The 20,001-nt window shown below is 42.4% G+C and overlaps 1 protein-coding gene across 1 annotated transcript in view; it reads right to left on the bottom strand.

The window, feature by feature from the left end:
* The window catches only part of camkmt (calmodulin-lysine N-methyltransferase), a 104,553-nt gene that overhangs the window by 27,146 nt on the left and 57,406 nt on the right, over nt 1-20,001 (bottom strand). The window contains exons 4-6 of the mRNA XM_041947689.1: nt 7,305-7,365; nt 5,805-5,856; nt 1,409-1,472 (exon numbers count right to left, since the gene is read on the bottom strand). Coding sequence (XP_041803623.1) covers nt 1,409-1,472; nt 5,805-5,856; nt 7,305-7,365 — 177 coding nt within the window. The remainder of the gene's footprint in view (nt 1-1,408; nt 1,473-5,804; nt 5,857-7,304; nt 7,366-20,001) is intronic.

The following is a 20,001-nucleotide window of genomic DNA, read 5'->3' as shown; positions in this document are numbered from 1 at the left end:
GAACAAACGTTGGCAAAAAAAAGTCTCACCTAAAGATTTGTCCTAAAAACTTAATTATAGGCCTAAACCTTAACCACACACAAAAACATTTTAAACAAACCTTGATTGTTCCTGTTTTTAAAACGCTCATCAAGTCCTAACCCTAGCCTTAGCATTAGATGAAGTCGCAAACTAAATCTGACAGGATGGCAATTACTGTGCTCTTAACATGGCATTGTGGGCAGCTAGGATTGGTAGATGCCATGTTGAGCGATAGTGCTGTGTATTTGTCACTGTGGGTGCCCCATCTGCTGCTTTTGCCTAAGGATAAAAGAGGTGGATGGCTATTTTTCCTTCATTCCACCCCAATCTCTGATTTCAGGGCTGAAACGCCAAGGTTATAGCACTACTGTTTGTTTATGGTGCCGCCTACAAGAGTCATGGTATAGCTACAGCAGAATCACATCGCGTGGAAGAGATTGAGAAAACTAGGAGAATTGATTAGCGATAATAATGGTTTAGATTGCAAAATGTTTTTGATGTTTGATAGACAATAACAACTGGCACCATGTTTCATGACTGATTAAGCAGAAACTATGAAACTAGGATATTACTACTTAACAGGTTGCAATTATTTTAATGGTGCACATAGATACACCCAGTTTCCAGTTGATCAGGTACACATTACTAAAAATAATGCAGCCTAATACAACAGACATGCATTAAATAAAGTTTTTTTTTTTTTTTTTTTTGCTGAAGCTTTTTAAAGAGGTGTCGATTCAACGTTATGGTCATTCTGGAGGACACAGTTTGTGTTGCTATTGAACTGTACTGCATAAGAGTGGTTTCTGTCATTTACCTTGCCCTGACTGATATAAATGGGGTGGACATAATAATGGAAACAGCTTAGTAAAAAAGTATAACCAGACTGCATAAGTTTTAGCCAGGTGCTCCTAATAAACTGGCAGGTGAATGTTTATTACAGATGCAAATATCCCATATATGTGAAATTACTGTTTGCACATGTGGGATCTTCAACTGCACATGCAAGCACATGTGTCTGGAAGGCACACGGGCCTGAAATGGTGATTTTTTTTCACATGTGAAACGTACGTCATGTTAAATTCTGTTACATGTGATATTACATATTGTCCCTTAAAGAAAATCGTCATCTAAATTTACCATGTCACATGTGCTTAAACTGTCTGCCTCTTTGTGTGAGTGTGACGAATTTTCGTGGGAATTTCGTGCACAGGAATGCACAAACACATTTTTCGATTGAAACCTCAATTGAAAGAAGAAAAAAAGGACAAAAGTTTTCACCAAAATAAATCCATATGAATGCATATAAATAAATCTGAGGTACAGGAATGAGGCAGAGATGGAGAGATAGACGGAAACAGGAGGAGAGAGGACGATGAAAGGATACTCTGAATGGACTTCTCGTTCCCATCTGATAGCAGAACTTCTTTCACGTCAGCACAAATGGCAACCTGAGAGACAGAGAGACGGGAAAGAGACAGACAAATGAAACAACACGGAACAAAAGAACAAAACCAAAAGCACCCTTAGATGAAGCAAACATCTGAACACACACACACACGCACACATACAATAATGACATAACCATATCTACAAAGCTTCACTCTTGGCAGCCCAGCCCACCCCACCCTCTCTCTCTATTGCTCCCTCTCCTCCCTGCCATTTCCCTCTCTATCTTCACCCCATTTTTATGTCTGCATTATTTTAATCATTCAATCAAATCAGTCAATACTTTTATCATTGTGGCTAGCGGTGGGGGCTGCTATCTTGCTATCACTCTGTTCAGTAATTGCATTGTGACAGGGGATGATGGCAAGCGCAGAGCCTTTTCATTTGACGCTGGGTGTTTATCGGGCCGAGCCATCACTCCGTTCGCCGCTGTCACTCTGCACTCGGCTCGCCGGGCCTGCCTGATGCCCTTCATATAACTTTGCGGAGCAGACTGCGAGAGACGAAGAGAAAGAGAGGGAGAGGGAGGGAGACGGGAGAATGGATAGACAGCTTTGTGCTGCACTGTGTGTCTCTGTGTGAGGAAGATATAGATAGAGACGTGTGTGCTTTACCATAACCTCATCTTTTCACATTCTCTTTTCTTTTTTTTTATATCAGCAAGTGTGTGTCAGGCTGTCAATTTCTGTTAAGGAGCGTGTGAGTGTGTGTGTGTGTGCATATACCCATGAGTGTAAATGCAAGGAGCTATTTTGTTGGTACGCACAAAAATCCTATACGGCTGTAATCTTGATTTGTATGGCATATTGAAAATACATGATGTAGCATATCAAGTGCATGAAAATTTCTCAGACAAACAGAACATACATACACACACACGCAAACATGTGTTTGGGCCTGCAGGGTGTGTGAGGGGGTCACTGGGTGCTCTGCGTCCCACCATCTGCTCAAATGGAGGAAGGGACCTCCGGGCTGAAGCAGAGCATCCAGCTGAAAGATCAGGAGCCCAACCTCGCAAGCCAGGAGCAACAACGCGCCACCCACCAACACCACCGTACACACATGCAGAGTCCGACTATATCAGATGTTCACACACATCTTAATTTAAACAAAGGTTATCAAAATGTCAAACTGTACTCGGCTGTGAAGTGGGTAATCCGATATCAAAGCTGAAACCATACATTTTGAGTCAGTGTTGTTTTTAAGCAACCACAGTTGTTCCTTGACCTTAACCAAGTGTTCCAAATCATGATCTTTCCCTAAATTCCTTACTGTGACTTAACATAATCAAAATTTTAAAACGCTTCTACAATATGTGTTGTTCTGAAAGGCACGGAGATTATGTATTTTGTTGTTCAATTTGGAAGACTTGCTATATTTATATGTTTGCATGCAACGCAAAAATCAGAACCTCTACAGTGGCTGAATAAGCTCACCATATGAAGAGCAAAAGGCCAAGTACGCTCATCGAGATATTTTTGTTGCTGAATATTAAGTATTTATCAAGTCATTTGGAGCTATCTGGTGGAATAACACTGGTCAGAAGCAGGAGCTGATTTAAAGTTGGGAAAAATTTGAACAGATTTCCAACAAAGACAAACAATCTGATTCAGAAATTGGTAAGATGGTAAAGGGAAAATAAAGCACTTGCCTCTATGAAGTATCTACCAACTACATAGAATCTGACAAGTATTAGTTTCTCAGTGAAATCAGATTTGTAATGACTCTTTTAGGCTTCAGAGAAGTTCAGTGAGGGAAAACACGTGGAGATTTGCAGAATAGTGAAGAGGTATTAAACTTGACAGCCGAGTTTTTAAAAAAGAATATAAGTGAATCATTGAAAATCATTGCAATTTTCTCAGCTTTACTTATCACAAGGCTTGATTTGAATACAGGTCTTCTTTTTATCAGAATTTCTCATGTAATGGTTGAAATTTCTTTTTGGCTTAAAAGCTGTTTGAACATTTTTTAAACATGGTACTTCCCTTTCACACGGTTCAGCGGTGGATTTGTTTCTGATCTTGATTTTGAGATTTGCTTTATTCTTCCCAGATCTTACAGATCGTTGAGGGAGAGAACTTTCTGGCTAAAAAGTTAAGTTATCCACATATGAACTAATGGGTTTTACAAGTGAATTCTATGTACGCTTTGTATAGATTTTAAATATTTCCTAGTGTTTTCTGAACAAAGTCTCAATTTCAAATGAACTGTGAGTGTATCTGGAGACACCATCAGAGAAATAAGATTAAGAGTGTACACCCACAAAGTTTGCAATTTAACATGCTCACAATGACAATTTTACCATGCTGATGTTTAGCAGGGACCATGTTACCCATCTAAGTTTTGTGTGTTAGCATGCTAACCTTTGCAAATTTGCATTAAACACAAAGTACAACTGAGGTTGATGGGAATGTCATTAGGGAACATGAATGTCATTTTCATGGGAATTGATTTAAATGTTGTTGAGACATTTCACTCAAAACCTAAAATCCCAGCCTGGTGTAACGTAGTAATTGGATCAACACCCTTACTATAAGGACCACGAGCTTCCATGGCTATCCATCTGCTGATAGGGTGGCTAAAACCTTCACCAGGCTCGTCAGTGCATGTTGAGTAGACAACCATGGAAACAGGGGTTTAACCATGATTCAAAAAAGGCCAGAACAAGAGGTTACTTTAATCTATCTTGGAGTTCAGATCACAAATGTTAAGGTGACATATCTTCATTCCATTGCATATAGCAAAGTAGTGTAGACGGTTGCTTCCTGTGATTGGTTGATGAATGCGGAGAAAATTAATGTCGGCCTAGAGTGCAGTTCAACAGGACGCTGCTGGAGGAGGTGTAAGAGAGGAAGAGGGGATTGAAATCATGGCGTTAAAACGGTAAAGAACAGAAAATAAAGAATTAGGGACGTGGATCCATGAATGACAAACACCAGGGAGGAAGGGAGAGAAGAAATGCAACAACTAGAGGGAATAAGTGATGAGCTGTTCACGGGGACGACGGGGAAAAGAAGGTTGAACGTGGTGTCAGTGGCGGATGAAGGAGGGATGAGGAGCAGGAGAGGTGTGAAGGAAGGTCTCCATCTCAAGCCACCAATGTCAAAACATGGTGTATTGACTGCAAAGAGATAAAACCAGGCTTTCTCACACACACACACACACGCACGCATGCACACACACCTCGCAAAATGGCATCCAGCAGATCGATTGGACACTGACGCCTGCTATGTGGAGGGGCCCTTAAGACCCTGGCTAATAAACCCTATGGCTGACAGGCTGCGGTATATCTGAGTGTGTCAGTGTGTATCTGAGTGTGTGTGTTGTGTCAATACAGGACAGCTTTTAAGACCCAGGCTAGTTCATAAAGCTAGATATCACTACCCCAGTAGGTCTGGTGGTAGTGTGAGTGTGCTGAGAATCATTAGCATATTATAATGATTACATCTTACATAAAAATAATGCTGGTAATCCCAAAAAAAAAACTGTCTCCTACACTGTGTCTTCTGTGATTCTAGTTTTCCTGCAATCAATTATGAAGGCAAATGCAATCCATTCTATAGCTGTTATACCTGGCATTGAAAGAAAACTGGAAAACACTGACAAAGTATTTTATATTACACTCCAGTCTAACTAAATGATACCTGAAGTTGCAAGATTAATGTTTTCTCTTAAGATATTTCACAATGCTGCTGAGAGCAATTTTCACTAAGCAGGCGACGCTTAAGGTAAGAGAAAGAGTGTGGCTGACCTTGCTACTAAGATCGAGTCTGTGTCGCTCATTTCAGCATAAAAATCAAATAGCGACAGGTAGAAATACTATTGCCATATTGACCATTAAAGCATTTGTATGTCCAAAAATTAAAAGGGAAAGCAAATTAAAGTGACAAAAACAAAAATAATGAGGTTACACGTAATAAATAAAATGTGTAAGTGGCACAAGGAACTGTTCAAAGACTTGAGAGCTGTTTTAGTACCCATAAGCATTGTAAATTACTCTAAAAACTTAGGAGGCTTAAATTTAGGATGGACTGACGCAGAATTTTGGAAGTTACGCAAACGGTTAGGAGCAACCCAAAAGCACAAGATGTTCTGTGGATATGGCCTAAGGTGGAAGAGAAGACATGTGATCTACTATTAATTTAATGTGGGTAAACACACAGGCACATACACACACCAAAAGTGAATGGTATGTATATGAATAGGTATGGATACTGTGTGCCCATGCTGTTTGTGTATTGATTGGTGAGGGTCAATTTCATTAGGGAAGCCAAGACAATTCTCCTGCGGGCACTCTGTGTGTGTGTGTGTGCGTGTGTGTGTGTGTCACTTACCATGAGCCCAGCAAGACAAGTCATACCTCCTCCTAACTCACACACTGCACCCCTGAGAGAGGGAGAGGGAGAAGAATGGAAGTGAGATTCACCTTGCTGAGCCAAACCTAGCAGTTGAGCACTAACACACACAGACGGACACACATGCACACACGCACACGCGCACATGCTGTACAGTAGATGCACACAGATGTATACACACGCGCACACACGCTATCATACAAACGCATACACATACACACACAGTCAACACAGCAGGGTAAGAAATATCAATTCAACCATCAACCTGAAAGCTGAATACTGAACATTGAGAAGCACAAGCTCAATCAGCGGGAATCTGAGAAAACACACACACACACACGCACACACACATACACACACACAGTCCTGTAGCTTGCTCATGCTCATTCAACCCCTCTCTCCATCCTCTTCCTCCTTTCATCTCCCCTTCCCCTCCATCTCTACCCCTGTCCTCTTTCATCCCTCCCTGCCTCCCTCCCTCTCTTGCTGACCTTCACTACGCTGCTCTGATCAATACCCCTCTCTTCCTCGCCTCCCGCCTCTTGAATGTTAAAACAGGAAATCAAAGGGTGACGTTCCACCTTGAGTGGAAATCAAAGGTGCCTGGGTGCTTTTCAGCCCTGTGCCGCAGGCCAGGCCAGCGCTCAGCAGACGAGAGCAGGGGAAAGAGCAACACAGAACAACACAGCGTGGCATGGAACGGCACGGAATGACACGAGTGCCGAGCATTTACTGCAGGAGTCAGATTTAAATTAGGGACATTTTCTGGAAAGCTGAAATGTTCTCCGATAGCTACGTTTACTGTATGAACTTGAAATACCGTCAAAATGTAGCAGAGTAACAGGTTAAATGCAGAATAATTGACACATTTTGGTGTAATTACATTTGATAAAATATTAAATGCATACCATTGTCTCACAACAGCTAGGTGTTAGCATTTCCAAGGATGTTGCTACTTCACCACCAGCTCCCTGCTGCTAATTTGAGCTCTTTCCACTTTAATTTCACTGAAGAGAGGAAATATTTTCAAAGTGACTTTTCCAACAGCCTTTCTATACTGCGCTTCCACGGTCGGTTATCACAACAATTGCGACGCTTTCAATAAGTTTGCTCTTCCTGATTTGTATCATAAAGCAATTTCCTGTCATGCAGCAGGTTTGTGGTGAAATCAAACATGGTGGAATGAAAGCGATTATATGCTGCCAAACGTCTTTCTGAGTGTCTCATTTGTTTACATTTGCAATCTTTCAATATTTAAGCAGTAAATATTTTATTGATGTCAAGCTGTTGCAGAAACCTGAAAAACTCTTAAGTGAATTAGAGAAACAATGTTCCCTGACAGTCCAAACAGACACTTAAATGCAACCTTAAAAACAATGTAGTAGATCCTGATCCACATAATGAATCACCGTCCTTGTTTTATTGTCGAAAGTCTTTTGATGATGGAGTGTGCGGCTTTAAAGACAGCAGAAAACTCACCTGAACATGTGACGCTTCTGCAGGCAGTAATGAGCCATCACCTCTTCAGATGGCCACACACCTAAAACCGGAGAGACACAGAGAGAGACAGAGATGGACTCAGTTACTATCTGATGTTTATCCATTTCAGCTGCAGATGCTTGTTTGCGGGCGTTTATCTGGCATCTCTAGCTTGACAAACTGCTTTGATTCCAGTGTCTCAACATCAAAACACCTTAATATTGATATAAAACCCAAATAAAGACAATGAGTGTTCAGTGAAACATAATTGGATGCATTGTGTTTTCCAGTCTGTGTTCATTTGCTTCTCTTGTGGTTTCCACCTTTCCTGTGATCCAAGGCTTCTCTGTCTCTGTGTGTCTGTCTGTCTGCCTGCCTATCCTAAATCCTTGCAACACACTCTCTCATTGGGCACTGTGTATGCAAGTGTGTGTGTGTGTGTGTGTGTGACAGGGGGTCCGGTGGGTGATAATCACAGCGTGCAGGCCTGTCTGGCTTATCACCTACTGTCAGCCCTTCTCCTTCTGCCGTGCATGTAACACACACTAACGTGCACACGCACTCGCATGCCTGGTGCTATTTTCCTTCTGTCTCGCAACACACACGCACACACACACACACACACACACACACAGACACACATCTTGGCAGTAGAAAAAGTAAACATTCATTTGAATAAAACTTCAGCTTTTTGCTTCTGGCTTTGAACAAGAAGGTTCAGCTTGGCGCCGCCTGTGTGTGTTTGTGTGCACATGTGCGTCTCTTTTTGCGTGTGTTTATATGAGTTGTTGAGAAAAGGAGAATGGAGGGTGGGGGGATATAGAAGGAGTTTGAGAAAGCAAGCGAGGGAGGGAGACAGAGATAGAAAATGAGCGAGGTAACGAGAGAAAACTGGGGAGGGAGGAGGGTTTGAGGAGGAGAGAGAAAAGGTGGTAGTCGATATAATAAGCGGCTTACAGGCGGTCTCTCTTCACCTCATGGGGCAGACATCACTGCTCTCTCACTCTCCCTCTCTGTGTCTGTCTCTCTCACTCGCTCTCCCCCTCGTTCTCTCGCTTCCCCCTCGCTCCGGTCCGCCAAGATTAGCTCAAGCAAGCAGGATTTAATAATGCCTATTGATAAAATGTCCAAATATTCCTTTTCCCCATTAGAAAAAAAAAAACACGCTTTCTACGTCTCAGCCTGACAGCGCACACACACAGACACACACGCGCAAACACACACAAATGCAGTGACATCCAGAGCAGCTATACTGTGTGTCTAGAGTGTCAAGACATGTAAGGCTTGAATAAGGTGACATTTTAAATTTCATCTGTTATTCCCCTTCAGCCAGGCGCTTGTCACAAAGTCCTGAAAACTTTATACTGTCAACTGTGACATGTGCCGTTTGTTGTTGTTTTTGTTGTGCATGAATGTTATATTTCATCTCATATTTTCTAGATTTGTATTCTTCTTCTATAATTCCACACGTTTTATTCTTAGTCAGTGTGTCTTTAAAGGATACGGCTGGCATTATTTGATTTTTTTTCTTCCATTATCAACAAATCCCATAAACGCTCAAAATTAACAATGCATTACTCCATCTTTAAATATTTCTGATTACCCTACCTTGTCTGAGGCTCCAATCGCCAAGCCTAATCGTCACAAATTTAAGGTTACATTACCTAAAAAATGTCCTAATACAGCTGAGCATTTTTGGAAAACCTTTCTTTAACAGGAGTAAATAGTGTAGGGGACTATTTCCAGCAGTGGATTAATACACATTTGGTGCGATGTTATGGCAGCAGAACAGTGTGTGGAAGGTTGAATGAAAATAAACTACAGTACAGTGCTGTGGTAAAGTAGAATCATCATCTCTCGCAACATTTTGGCTCATTGTTGGAAGAAAACTATAGGTATCTATATATAAAATCAGCAGACTTATCCGTTAATATGGAAAAAATGACACTATCTTTTCTTACTTTGTTTAAGTAAGGATGAATGATGGCACTCTGGAATCTCTGTAACTAAATTAACCCTCACATGGGTTTTTAATAATTTAAGAGCCTGGATTCAGTATAATTAAGCTTTAAAAAAGCTACAACAGCAACACTAAACCAACTGATGAGCCCAAAGTCCAGCTCTGAATCTTAACCATGACAGTCTGTAATTAATCTAGCCACACATATAAAAAGTAAGACAGCATGATAAAGGAAATGTCAGGCACTGACGAATGCTAAATATACTTACCGCTACATTTACTGAGACAATTTATTGTGATTTAAATATTAGATATGCTTGTCAAGTCCTGTCTTTAAGTGGAATTTGGACTTGGGGACCACTGGAGCCACAGATCAAAGCCTGAGGTGCAATTTTTGTTACCTGATGGAAAAAAAGCAGTAATTCCAGTCAATTCCAGTATTGAACAGGCAGAAGGAAGAAATGGTTTAAAGCACTGCTGCAGGACTGAGTACACTGGAGCAACTGCAGTGTATGTGTGGAGTATTGAGGGTCTTAAGCTGCACCCTAATTCTTCCCCCTTACCTTTTACCCCTCCCCTTTTGATTGTGTGTTCACATGAAAATGTAATGATGTCCCACCGCACACCTTTGCCCTGTCAAATGATAGTTTAGCCCCTCCCCCCTCCATCCACAGATGTGTGTCACCGTGACACTTGACACTACGGACCTGCCAAAAACATCTTGGGCAGATGAACAGTAGAGGGTGGTAATGCAACATTAACATGCCACCTTGAAGGTGAAGGTGCCATGCGGACAATTCAGACCATCTTTCATCTACACACCTGTGAAAGGGCTGTACATCTGTATGTGTCAAACCAAGATACCTGAAGGCTATCTGTGATTATGATGTTGAGAAAAATAAAACAAGAGAACACTGTGACCAAGAGTTCAGTGCAGCACCAAGAATGTAAAGCTCTAAACTGAACGTTTCTGCATTGCTTTCATACACACTGCTGAGGGCCTGTTCCAGTCCGCTAACCAGCGCCCACACTTCCAGATTAACTTTCTTTAATGCAAAGATATGTGCCTTTGTGTGTGCACGCGCGTGAGTGTGTGAACACATGCATGTGTATGAGAGAGAGAGAGCAAGACGGACAGCACTAAGTAATAAAGCTTTGTAAAGCATATGTGAACCTGATGGTTAATCCCCAACTCCAATAACATTAATAGCCCAGGGTGATAAAAAAAAAAAAAGTACTTGTGTGTGTGTCTGTGTGTTTGTGTACGTGCGTGCGTGGATGTGTGATAAGTATGTGGTAGCTGTTTGTGTGGGTGTGTGCCTCCCAGGTCGAGGTGCACTGTAGGAAATGAAGGGATCAGGGGTGGAGAGCAGATTACTCTTCCTGAGGATAATGAAATTATTTCTTACCTTCAATTACTAGATGAGGAAAGGAAGCAGTGTAGGTGTGTGTGCATGTGTGTATCAGCTTAATATAGTTATCGGTTCCAGGCGCTAAACCTTGTCAGTGGTGTTACCCCGAAAGCCATATGTGCAGCTTATTGGGGCTGTGTGCTAGAAACAAAGTTAACTGGTCTCTGGGTTGCTACTGTTAGTTTAGGACTAACTAAGACCTGTTAGACATGCAAAAAGTTTTTGGGATACAAAAAGGCTGTGGCATAGGGCTGCATACTTTTCTCAAAAATGTGTAATATTCAAATATAGCTTTAATAAGACACACTAATTTCATGTGGAGGACATCTTATTTTGATTAACAGTACTTTACAGGTTTATAGGTTGTGCGAGTGAAGGCAGTTTTCTGGATAAGTAGGATGTTCAAATGCTCAACAACATTTCCAAAGGCGGATCAGTGATGATCAAATTAAATGATGATCTCAATACAAATTTCCCTGTGAAAATCTTTCAATATCATTTGATTTACAGGCCTTCTTTGACTGATGTTATTTACTGCTTTAAGATTAAATTCTGAAGGTTATTTCATTTTTAATTGCATCTGCCCTGTTTGCTACTATGGCAGAAAATAATGTGTCTGAATATGCACCATTCAAAACAAAACAGCTGACCACAAGGTGTGAGAATTGCAAGCAGTTGCATGCTGTCTATGTGTTTCTTCATGCTGTGCTTGCTTAGAAACAAGTCGTAATGACATGAATCATTCGTGGTATGCTTTATAAACTCACATACATCCAGTTTTAACATTAATGGAGGTGGGAGGCCTGCTTAACAAATCAGATTTATTGGTTGCAGCTGCCCACTCAGTCTACAGTATAACGCCATGGTCCTAAACCCTTACCCCTCCACATCCTGGTGACCTGGGGCTGACCCTGGGAACTCCCCGACTTATGCCAGCACTAATCTGGCCTCAGTAGCTATCAGTAATCACATGCACAGGGATGGAAATATCCATCCACCCCTCCGTTTTCTGCAGCTTATCCAGGTTTGTGCCGCGGTGGCAGCAGGTTACCAAGAATGGTAACTCGGTCACCAAGGCATCCTTCTCCCCACCCACGTCCAGGTCTTCCTGAGGGATCCCGAGTCATTCCAAAGCCAGGGGTCAGATGGAAGGGATGGAATTAGCTAAAGGGCTATTTCAAATATCTGAAGGGGATCCAGGTGCTATTTGGGGAAAGACAACCTGAAATAACTTAATAGCTAAGCCAAGCTGAGCTAACAGTACTCAACTGAGTCAAGGCTGTTCTTAACTCCAACAATTAATTAAACAGAACCCGAGCGATTTTAATTTAAAATACAACAGGATCTGCTTAAGCAAGCTCGTGCTGCTAAAGGCAACGCTGATTGCTGATTTTCACACTGTTTAAATATGCTGACAAAGTTAAAACACTCTTCCTGTAGTCTAAATGCAAAAAGACAGGTGATCCCTTGTAGGTCTGACATATTCACTCTGCATCTACCGTCACAAAGGTCAGCTTCCTCACAATATGTGTCCAGATGGCGACCGTTGTGTTTGCTTTACCTTTTATATATGTGTTACCGATGTCAGCTGCTGTGTTTACAGTTACACAGGAGGGCTCTGAGGTATGAGGCACTGATCAATAATTTTTCTTAACAACACAAAGCTTTAGGTGTGATGCGTTTTTTTTTTTTTTTTTTTTTTTTATCTCCGGACAATAAAAGGTCTGTTTTTCGCTTTTCTTTCATCAGCCTCTGCCAGATCTCCTGCTGAGGACAGAATGCTGCTGTACAGTGCTATAGAAAAGATAGGATGAGTAAAAGAAAATAAGAGGTGAGAGAGATGATCTGCGTGGAGAAGAACAGTGTGGAAGAAGAGAATGAGAAAAATTCTGAGTGCAGAAGAGCAGCGAGGAGGAAGCTGAAGGGAGGAACATGGAGGGGGTCCAGGGACAGAGGGAGGAAGTTAAGCGGGATGGAGGAAGAAAGTCAGATGGTGGTGATAGTGAAATGAAAGATGGGGCTCATAAGAAGGTGACAAAGAGAAAGAGGAGGAATGGGAATGAGAGGAGTAATGGGAGGACAGCGTGGGTGAGGAGGACAGGAATGGATGGCAAAAAAATAAGCAAGGAAGGGGAGTGAGAGAGAGAGGTGTCAAGATGGGGTTAAGTGGGCCATGATGTTGCTCTGTACGCACACACACGTGCCTCTATCACTATTACATACTGATACACACAAACACACACCTCTCTGTTGGTTTCGTTCACACACACACACACACACACACACACACACACACACACACACACACACACACACTGTTTTTCCCTCCCCTCAGGCCCAGCGTGTCTTCAGGCTCCGTGGCTCTCTGGCGGTGATCCGTCTCCACATTAAGCGAGGCCTCAGATAATTCCTAAGCCTCCTCCATGGCCGATCCAATAAGGGATAAGGCTCTCGGCTGCCCATGATCAACTGACAATCTGTCCTCTCACACGGCTACTTTAGTGGAGGCCAGGATTACCCCAGCCAGCCTAGACAGGGTACACACAGTTCACAAGACCACAGAGATGATGTGTGCATGTGTGTGGTGTGTGTGTGTGTGTGTGTGAGAGAGAGAGAGAGAGACAGTGAAGGAGAGAGACAGGTTGGAGAAGATCGTGTACACAGTTAAAAGTGTGTGCATTTGTCAGTATGGGTATGCGCATGTGTGTGCGTGTGCTTGGCACCACAGTGAGGCACAAGACAGCTGGTTGCCGTGTGTAGTTTGTGTCGCCACGAGTAGTTGAGGGGTTACAAACTGACAATAAGCAGCGAGATCGATGACAAAACACTATGATACTTAAAAAAATATAGTACTTCTGTAAAGGGTAACACCTCTACTGATTAGACAGTGTACTTTAATATTAAATGATATACATCAGCAACAGGCTGTTTTCCAAACTGCTGCACATTTTACAACAAACACTCATATACATTATCATATAAAACAGCATCAATCTACAACAAAAAATGTATTTGGGAGGTGGATGAGCACACCAAAACCAGCAGCTGCAGTGCTTTTGTTTAGAAGTGTGTTTGAGTTATACCTCATGCAAGAGTCAATGCGTTTTTTGTTGTAAATACAACATACAGTACACTAAAACTGTTTACTTCCTCTAACTGAGGAGTTATTTTCATAATCCTCGATGCACACAAAACAGAGTAAGTATACTATCACTCCTAATAAGTGATATGTCTATCAGGATTATTTGGTTGAAGGATTCATGGTACAGTATATCTTTGTCTAGTATGTGATATCTCCTTATGCAAGTACATTTTCAAGATTTAAGTGTATTTCCCAATGAGTTTTGTTTTGACTATGGAGCAGTACTGAAGGGCTGGGTAAGCAAAACAGAGTGCTGCCCAGTTGATGCAGTTTGTTGACACTGAAACCAAGTATCATAGAGGTACTCCAGCCTTTTAGGAGCCATCATGCATGTTAATTAATCAGGTGTCGACTGCAGTCAGGTGACTGAAAACAGGAAAGCTGAAAAAGCTAATACAAGTCAACAGGGATAAAGAACAAATACTCCTGATTTCTTTTTCCGGTATTTCAAAATCAAAAAAGTGAAATGCTTTTTGGCCTGAATCCGATTAGGTCAAGTTTTATCAAAGCTTCGACTATTAATAGCAGTATGTTAATAATAGCAATTATGAAATGATCAGTCTGCCTAGCTGGTATGGTAAATACACATGCTGTGAAAAGGCAGTTCAGATAGCCTATTCGCCTTTCACCAGAAGAGCCAGGCAATGTGTGATAAGCATCGACATTCTAGCCAACAGAGTCTGCCTTGGAGACACTCTTGATCCCTTTTTCCATTGGAATAGGCTCATTTTAGCACATACTCACACACACACACACACACAAACACATATATACACACACACATACACACAAACATGCACTCACACACACGCTTGGAGGACTGTGCAGGGTTTCGATAAGCGTGGCCCTTCTCTCTCTCTCTCTCTCTGAGTAAACATCGTTTTGGATTAGGCAGAGTATAATGAGAGCAGGGGGCTATCTGCCCACCACGCCTGCATTGTGGCCCCCCGCTCCTCTCTGAGGGGGCCGGGACCAATCTTTACTCTGCTATTTATCCCCCTCCTCTGATAGCTTACTTATCTGCTGCAAAATGCCAGGGCTGACTGCCTGTCTAACTGCCCCTATAACTGTCTGCTTGCCTTCATGTCTGCCTCATTCCACACCTGTCTGTCTGTCATCCTGTCTTAAAGCTTGCAAAAGCATTACGACAAATGTACGACCGCATCGCATGTTATCTCTCCTCTATCTGTCTGTCAGCATCTACATGACAGACTCTTTCCCTGAACCTCATCTGATGCTGTTGCAGAGGACTGTGCTGCAATAGGAGTGGCATTATAAAACTAATGATACATATAGAGCAAGCACGACCACTTTTCTTTGCACTGCTATGGGATGTCATAGTTTCCTATTATGTGTGCAGGCACTCAACCTGATGTTACAGGCTACTTTATTAATGTTACACATCATCTAGACCAAGAGCTCACCTCCATACAGTGTTTATTTAATACCAACCCTTCAAAACCTACAAAAATGGGTGATGCACTTAAGAAAATGTACACATCTCGACCACTTTTTTACCCAAGTATGAAGAAAAATGAAAAATGCAAAATGAAGAAAAAATGGATCCTCGAGCTGTAAAGGATATTGGATATAGGATAGTGTTTACGTAATATAAGTATTTCACTATTTTCATGAACCAGCTTCCTTCACTACCTATCCCATCATGCCTTGCACTTCTCATTGGCAATGAATAGAAGTAGAGAGCGTACACTTGATGGAAAATAAAGAAGACAGGGGAAGTGAGGGTTGCAGGAGGAGAGTTGAATAAAGTGCGGCGAAAGAAATAGGAGGAGGGAGGGAGAGAGACACGGCGGCGCAGAATTGCAGAGAGGAGGAACGATCGAATGAGAGGGGAGGGAATGAGATGTGGGGAGAGACAGGAGGAGGCAGAAACAAAGAGGGAGTTTGACATGTGGCTAATAGACATATCAGCACTGAGGTGTGGGGTTTAGCTGGCAGACGAGGGCTTTGCAGTGCTTCATTCATTGATTAGCATACGGAGAGTGGCATGGGGCCGTGTGACAACCCCAGATTACGCCATGTTCACACACATACACACACATATGCACACACACATATGCACACACAATGTAGATTGCCACAGATTGCATCTCTCTCCTTCCTTGGAGAAAGGCAAGGATGTCAAATTACAGGGTGTCACCTGCACCAAGCTATCTAGTTTCTTGAATGTTAATGTATATAAACAATTAGGACAGGAGAAAGAGAAAGAGGGAGGAATGGGGGTGACTGAAAAAGAAAGAGGAAGACGGAGAGCAGAGGAAGAAAGAGAGGGAGAAAAGAGTTGGGATAGTGTGAGGAAAGAGAGGGGAGACTGGGAGGGTGAAAGGGGCAGGAGAGGGGAGTCGGTGAAGGGAGTGGGGAAGGTAGAAAATGGGAACAGTGCACACGGAGGAGGAGGAGGAGGAGGAGGAGGAATAGGACAGTTGAGATTAAAATGACTGATGAGAGGTTCTTGTTTCTTGGATCACAGGAAAAGTATGAAACAATATGAGAAAGCATGACAGCTGCCACTGAGCCCCTCCCTGCCTTCAACCTGCCGTACTCTCTTTGAATGTGAACCGATGTGAAATGAAAAAAAAAAAACAGAATCTTGCCCACAGCCATATACAATAAAAACATTTGATTTGATTAATATCAATGTTTTTCTATTTTTTACTCTTCATTTTAGATCCATTTTACCATCCATGTCCATGCTAGCATCAATTTGAATTTAAAAGAAAACCCAATCTGCATCATATGGGTGAAAACTGTTCTATTTTTGCTTTACTGTCAATATCCTGTGACTGTGACATTTGATGATAGTCATCTTAACGCAAGTGTCACCCTATTTGACATCAAAAATACCAGTTGTTTCAGCAGAAATTGGTGCACTGGGTAGGCTTTGCTTAAAAAAAAGCACTTCTGAAAGGAGCCCCATCTCCAAATAAATGAGATTGTGGAAGGTGAAAACACGCCAACACCTGAGGCGGTGTCAGTTGGTCTGGTGTTATCTGAGTACGGCTGTGACCTCTGTGCCTGCTGAGTGCTTTCCTGCTTTAACTACAATAAAAGCATTTGCACCAAATAACGCAAGTTGTGGATTCAGTGTTCAGTGTCTGTATCTCTTGCTAGCTAACCCAAGTCCGGCCCTGAACATTGAATCTAATTCACATCCGGGAGTGGTACAAGGGCAAACATGTAAGTGTGCTGTGATATACACACATCATTGGCATTGACGAGGCTGTATTCAGAGCATAACTGCGGATCCCTTATGGCTTATTTAACCATGGGGTTTAGATAAATGTTTAAGCAAAAAATTGTTTACTGAAAAACTGAGCTCAGATCGGCAGAAATGGAAATGGATTCTGGCCAATGATGTGGTCTGGGGTGTAAAAGTATCACCTTATTCATAGAAGTCAACAGTTATTTTCATTATTCAAATATTATTTCATTTCTCTTTTTTAAAGATCTTTGTTTTATTTGACGGTGCAGCCGGAGAGAGACAGGAAGGAGGTAGTTCAACCAGGTGAGCTGTCGTGGCGCCTCCATTTTTGGCTTTTTTGCATAAAAATTCTTACATTAACTAGATTATTTGAAGTAACCTGATTAATGACTAATCGATTAATTGCTCAATCGTTGCAGCTCTTAAGCCAACATGGACAAGGAGCCCGTGATGTGTTCAGAAAAATATCTACATCTCCCCCAACTGCAGAAACACCATCTGCAGGTAAAGGCCGAAAACTCCACAACAAATTACAAGCTACAAATTCAACCTTAAGGGCGAGATTGTTGATAGTTGGTTTAATCAACTACCACCTCATTGGATAGCCAGTATTTAGGCTGTTAGTTAGTTTACAGCTACAAAAGGTCACATTCATCACAAATTTAGACAAAGTTTGGGTCTTCAACCATTTATATTTAGAGAAGACGGGTAGAAAATGATAGCTCAAAATTCTACATCCATTCTACCAAGACCAGTATGAGGTGTGTATACATGGGTGTACATAGTTTGGAGTAAAACCGTGTCTGCCTTATGTGTGTTTGTACTCCTGCGAGCGCATCAGTGCAGGACTGAGCAGGGACCGATTATGAGCTGTTATCAAAATTCAAAGAGGGAGGCAACTGATGGAGGGAGAAGAGGAAATATTCGGGAAGAGTGGCAGGGACAGGGAGTGGGTGACGGAGGCGGGAGACAGAAATCCCATCTACACCACCAGAGCATCCAGGAGTCTGCCCAACAACTGCACTGATGCTTTAAACATGAGACCCAGATTTTCTATCTCGGTGAAGAGGTGCCGAGGGAAGAGGAGAGGAGAGCAGGGGGAAGATGTAATATAGAGGAGAGGTTATAGGGAGCAAAGGGAAGGGTGGGTGGATACAGAGACAGGGCTGCTGAGGGACAGATTGTCAAATTGACTGTGGAATGTGTTTTAACTGTGTAAATTGACTGTTAACGTTCTAACCTATCTCAATCGAACATCGAATGCACGTTCAAGTATTGTTGTGCTGTCCAGGGGCTGCAGAGTAATCACTGGGTTATGTGTCCTGCACAGTTGCACCATGATGTCACTATAAACAATACTTTTTAGAGGAGGGGAGAGGGGTGTTATTTAAGGCTGCAACTAAGGATTATTTTCATTATCAATTAATCTGAATCTGAGGTATTTCTCTGATTCATCGATGAATTGCTTGGTCTATAAAATGTCAGAAAATTACAATTTCCTAAAGGCCAAGGTAGCGTCTTGAAAATGTTATGTCTGATTGACAGGCCAACTTTAGCAAAGGCGATTCTAAATACAAGCTTGTTGCATCTTAACTCTCGAAGATTTCGAAACACAGAATGTTGGACGGGACAAGAGACGGGAGGAAGGAAAGTAATGCTTCTGATTTGGAGCTGCAGTGGCTCCACATAAAGTCCTATCGGGTCCAGTCACATACTGATCCACTTGAATGATTGGCTGCCTGCAGGGTCACCTCAGCCTGTGATTGGCCACTTAGCTTCACGCTCCAGCCAACATCAAGCTGGACGATTTAAATTTCCTGAGGACATAATTGGTAGCTTGTGTGTTCAGTTCAGCAGCTGCTTTCCTTAGCGCGGCACTGCCGATCGCTTGTCAGCTTGCATTTTTGTTGAACCCTTTGTTTCACTATCATGCCATTTTGCTATGATCTGTCTACTTTCCTGAAATTGCATTGTGTGAGCAATCATGTTGCAATTAATGTGTGGAAAAGATGCATTTAAACTTTGGCACTGACAGAATCTTGACTTTGATTTTACTTTAACAGTTTGTCGACTGAATCACCTCGCTTATCCCCTGTGAAATCATTCCAGGTATATTAAGAATATCATAACACTGGCTCTGACATTTGAAAAGGATGACAGGCCAAAGTGCCATGCATGACTTGATAGTGAGTAAACCAAAATGCTTTCAGGAGTCTCAGCAAAGACCGGTGGTGAGGGTTTAGAGGAGGTGAGAGCAGGATAGGAAAAAGGTTAATGGGGTGGATATGGGTAAGTTTGTAGGCTGAAGTATAGATGATTCAAATGGGTGTGGGCAGTGGTGATTGGGAGGAGGAGTGGTGGTGGCAGAGTGTTAATTTGGGAGGTTCAGAAGAGGAAGGAGACCCCCGGGGCTCTCTGTCGCTCTCTCTCTCTCAACTGAAATAAACTGCACTGCGACAAACTCGCCATGAGAGGCCAGCGAGTGTGTGCACATGTGATACAGCGGTGTGTATTTCCTGACTGAGTTAGCGTCTGTGTGTTTGTGTATGTGTGTGTGTATTTGCATCTGTGTGTGCGGGCGCGTTCACGTGTGTGTGTGTGGAGGGCTGCCTGAAGGCTCCCTGTGTGCAGGCGTTTCATTGGAGAGGCAGATGAGCAGGGCAGATATCCTGGGGCGGCCTGGCAGTGGCCAGAGCTTTATCTGAGCTGAAATGATTTTAGCACTCCGTTTTGGAGCACTAACCCAGGAGCAATGTCACTCCATCCTCCTCCTTCTCCCGATCCTTTTCTCCTTCCTTCGTTCCTTCTCTGTCACTTTGTCATTTTCAGTCTCTCTTCTGCTACTTCCTCTTTTATCTCTCCTGTCTTTTTCTATCTCTGGCTGGCTACTGCTAAGGAGAAAGAGGAGACAGGAAACGAGAAAGAATGAGGGAATTAACTCTTTCTGGATGTGTATGTTT

This window comes from Chelmon rostratus, chromosome 11 (genome assembly GCF_017976325.1).
Source record: "Chelmon rostratus isolate fCheRos1 chromosome 11, fCheRos1.pri, whole genome shotgun sequence".
NCBI classification, from domain to species: Eukaryota; Metazoa; Chordata; class Actinopteri; order Chaetodontiformes; family Chaetodontidae; genus Chelmon; species Chelmon rostratus.
The sequence above is the reverse complement of the archived record's forward strand: the minus strand, read 5'-3'. Positions and strand labels throughout refer to the sequence as shown.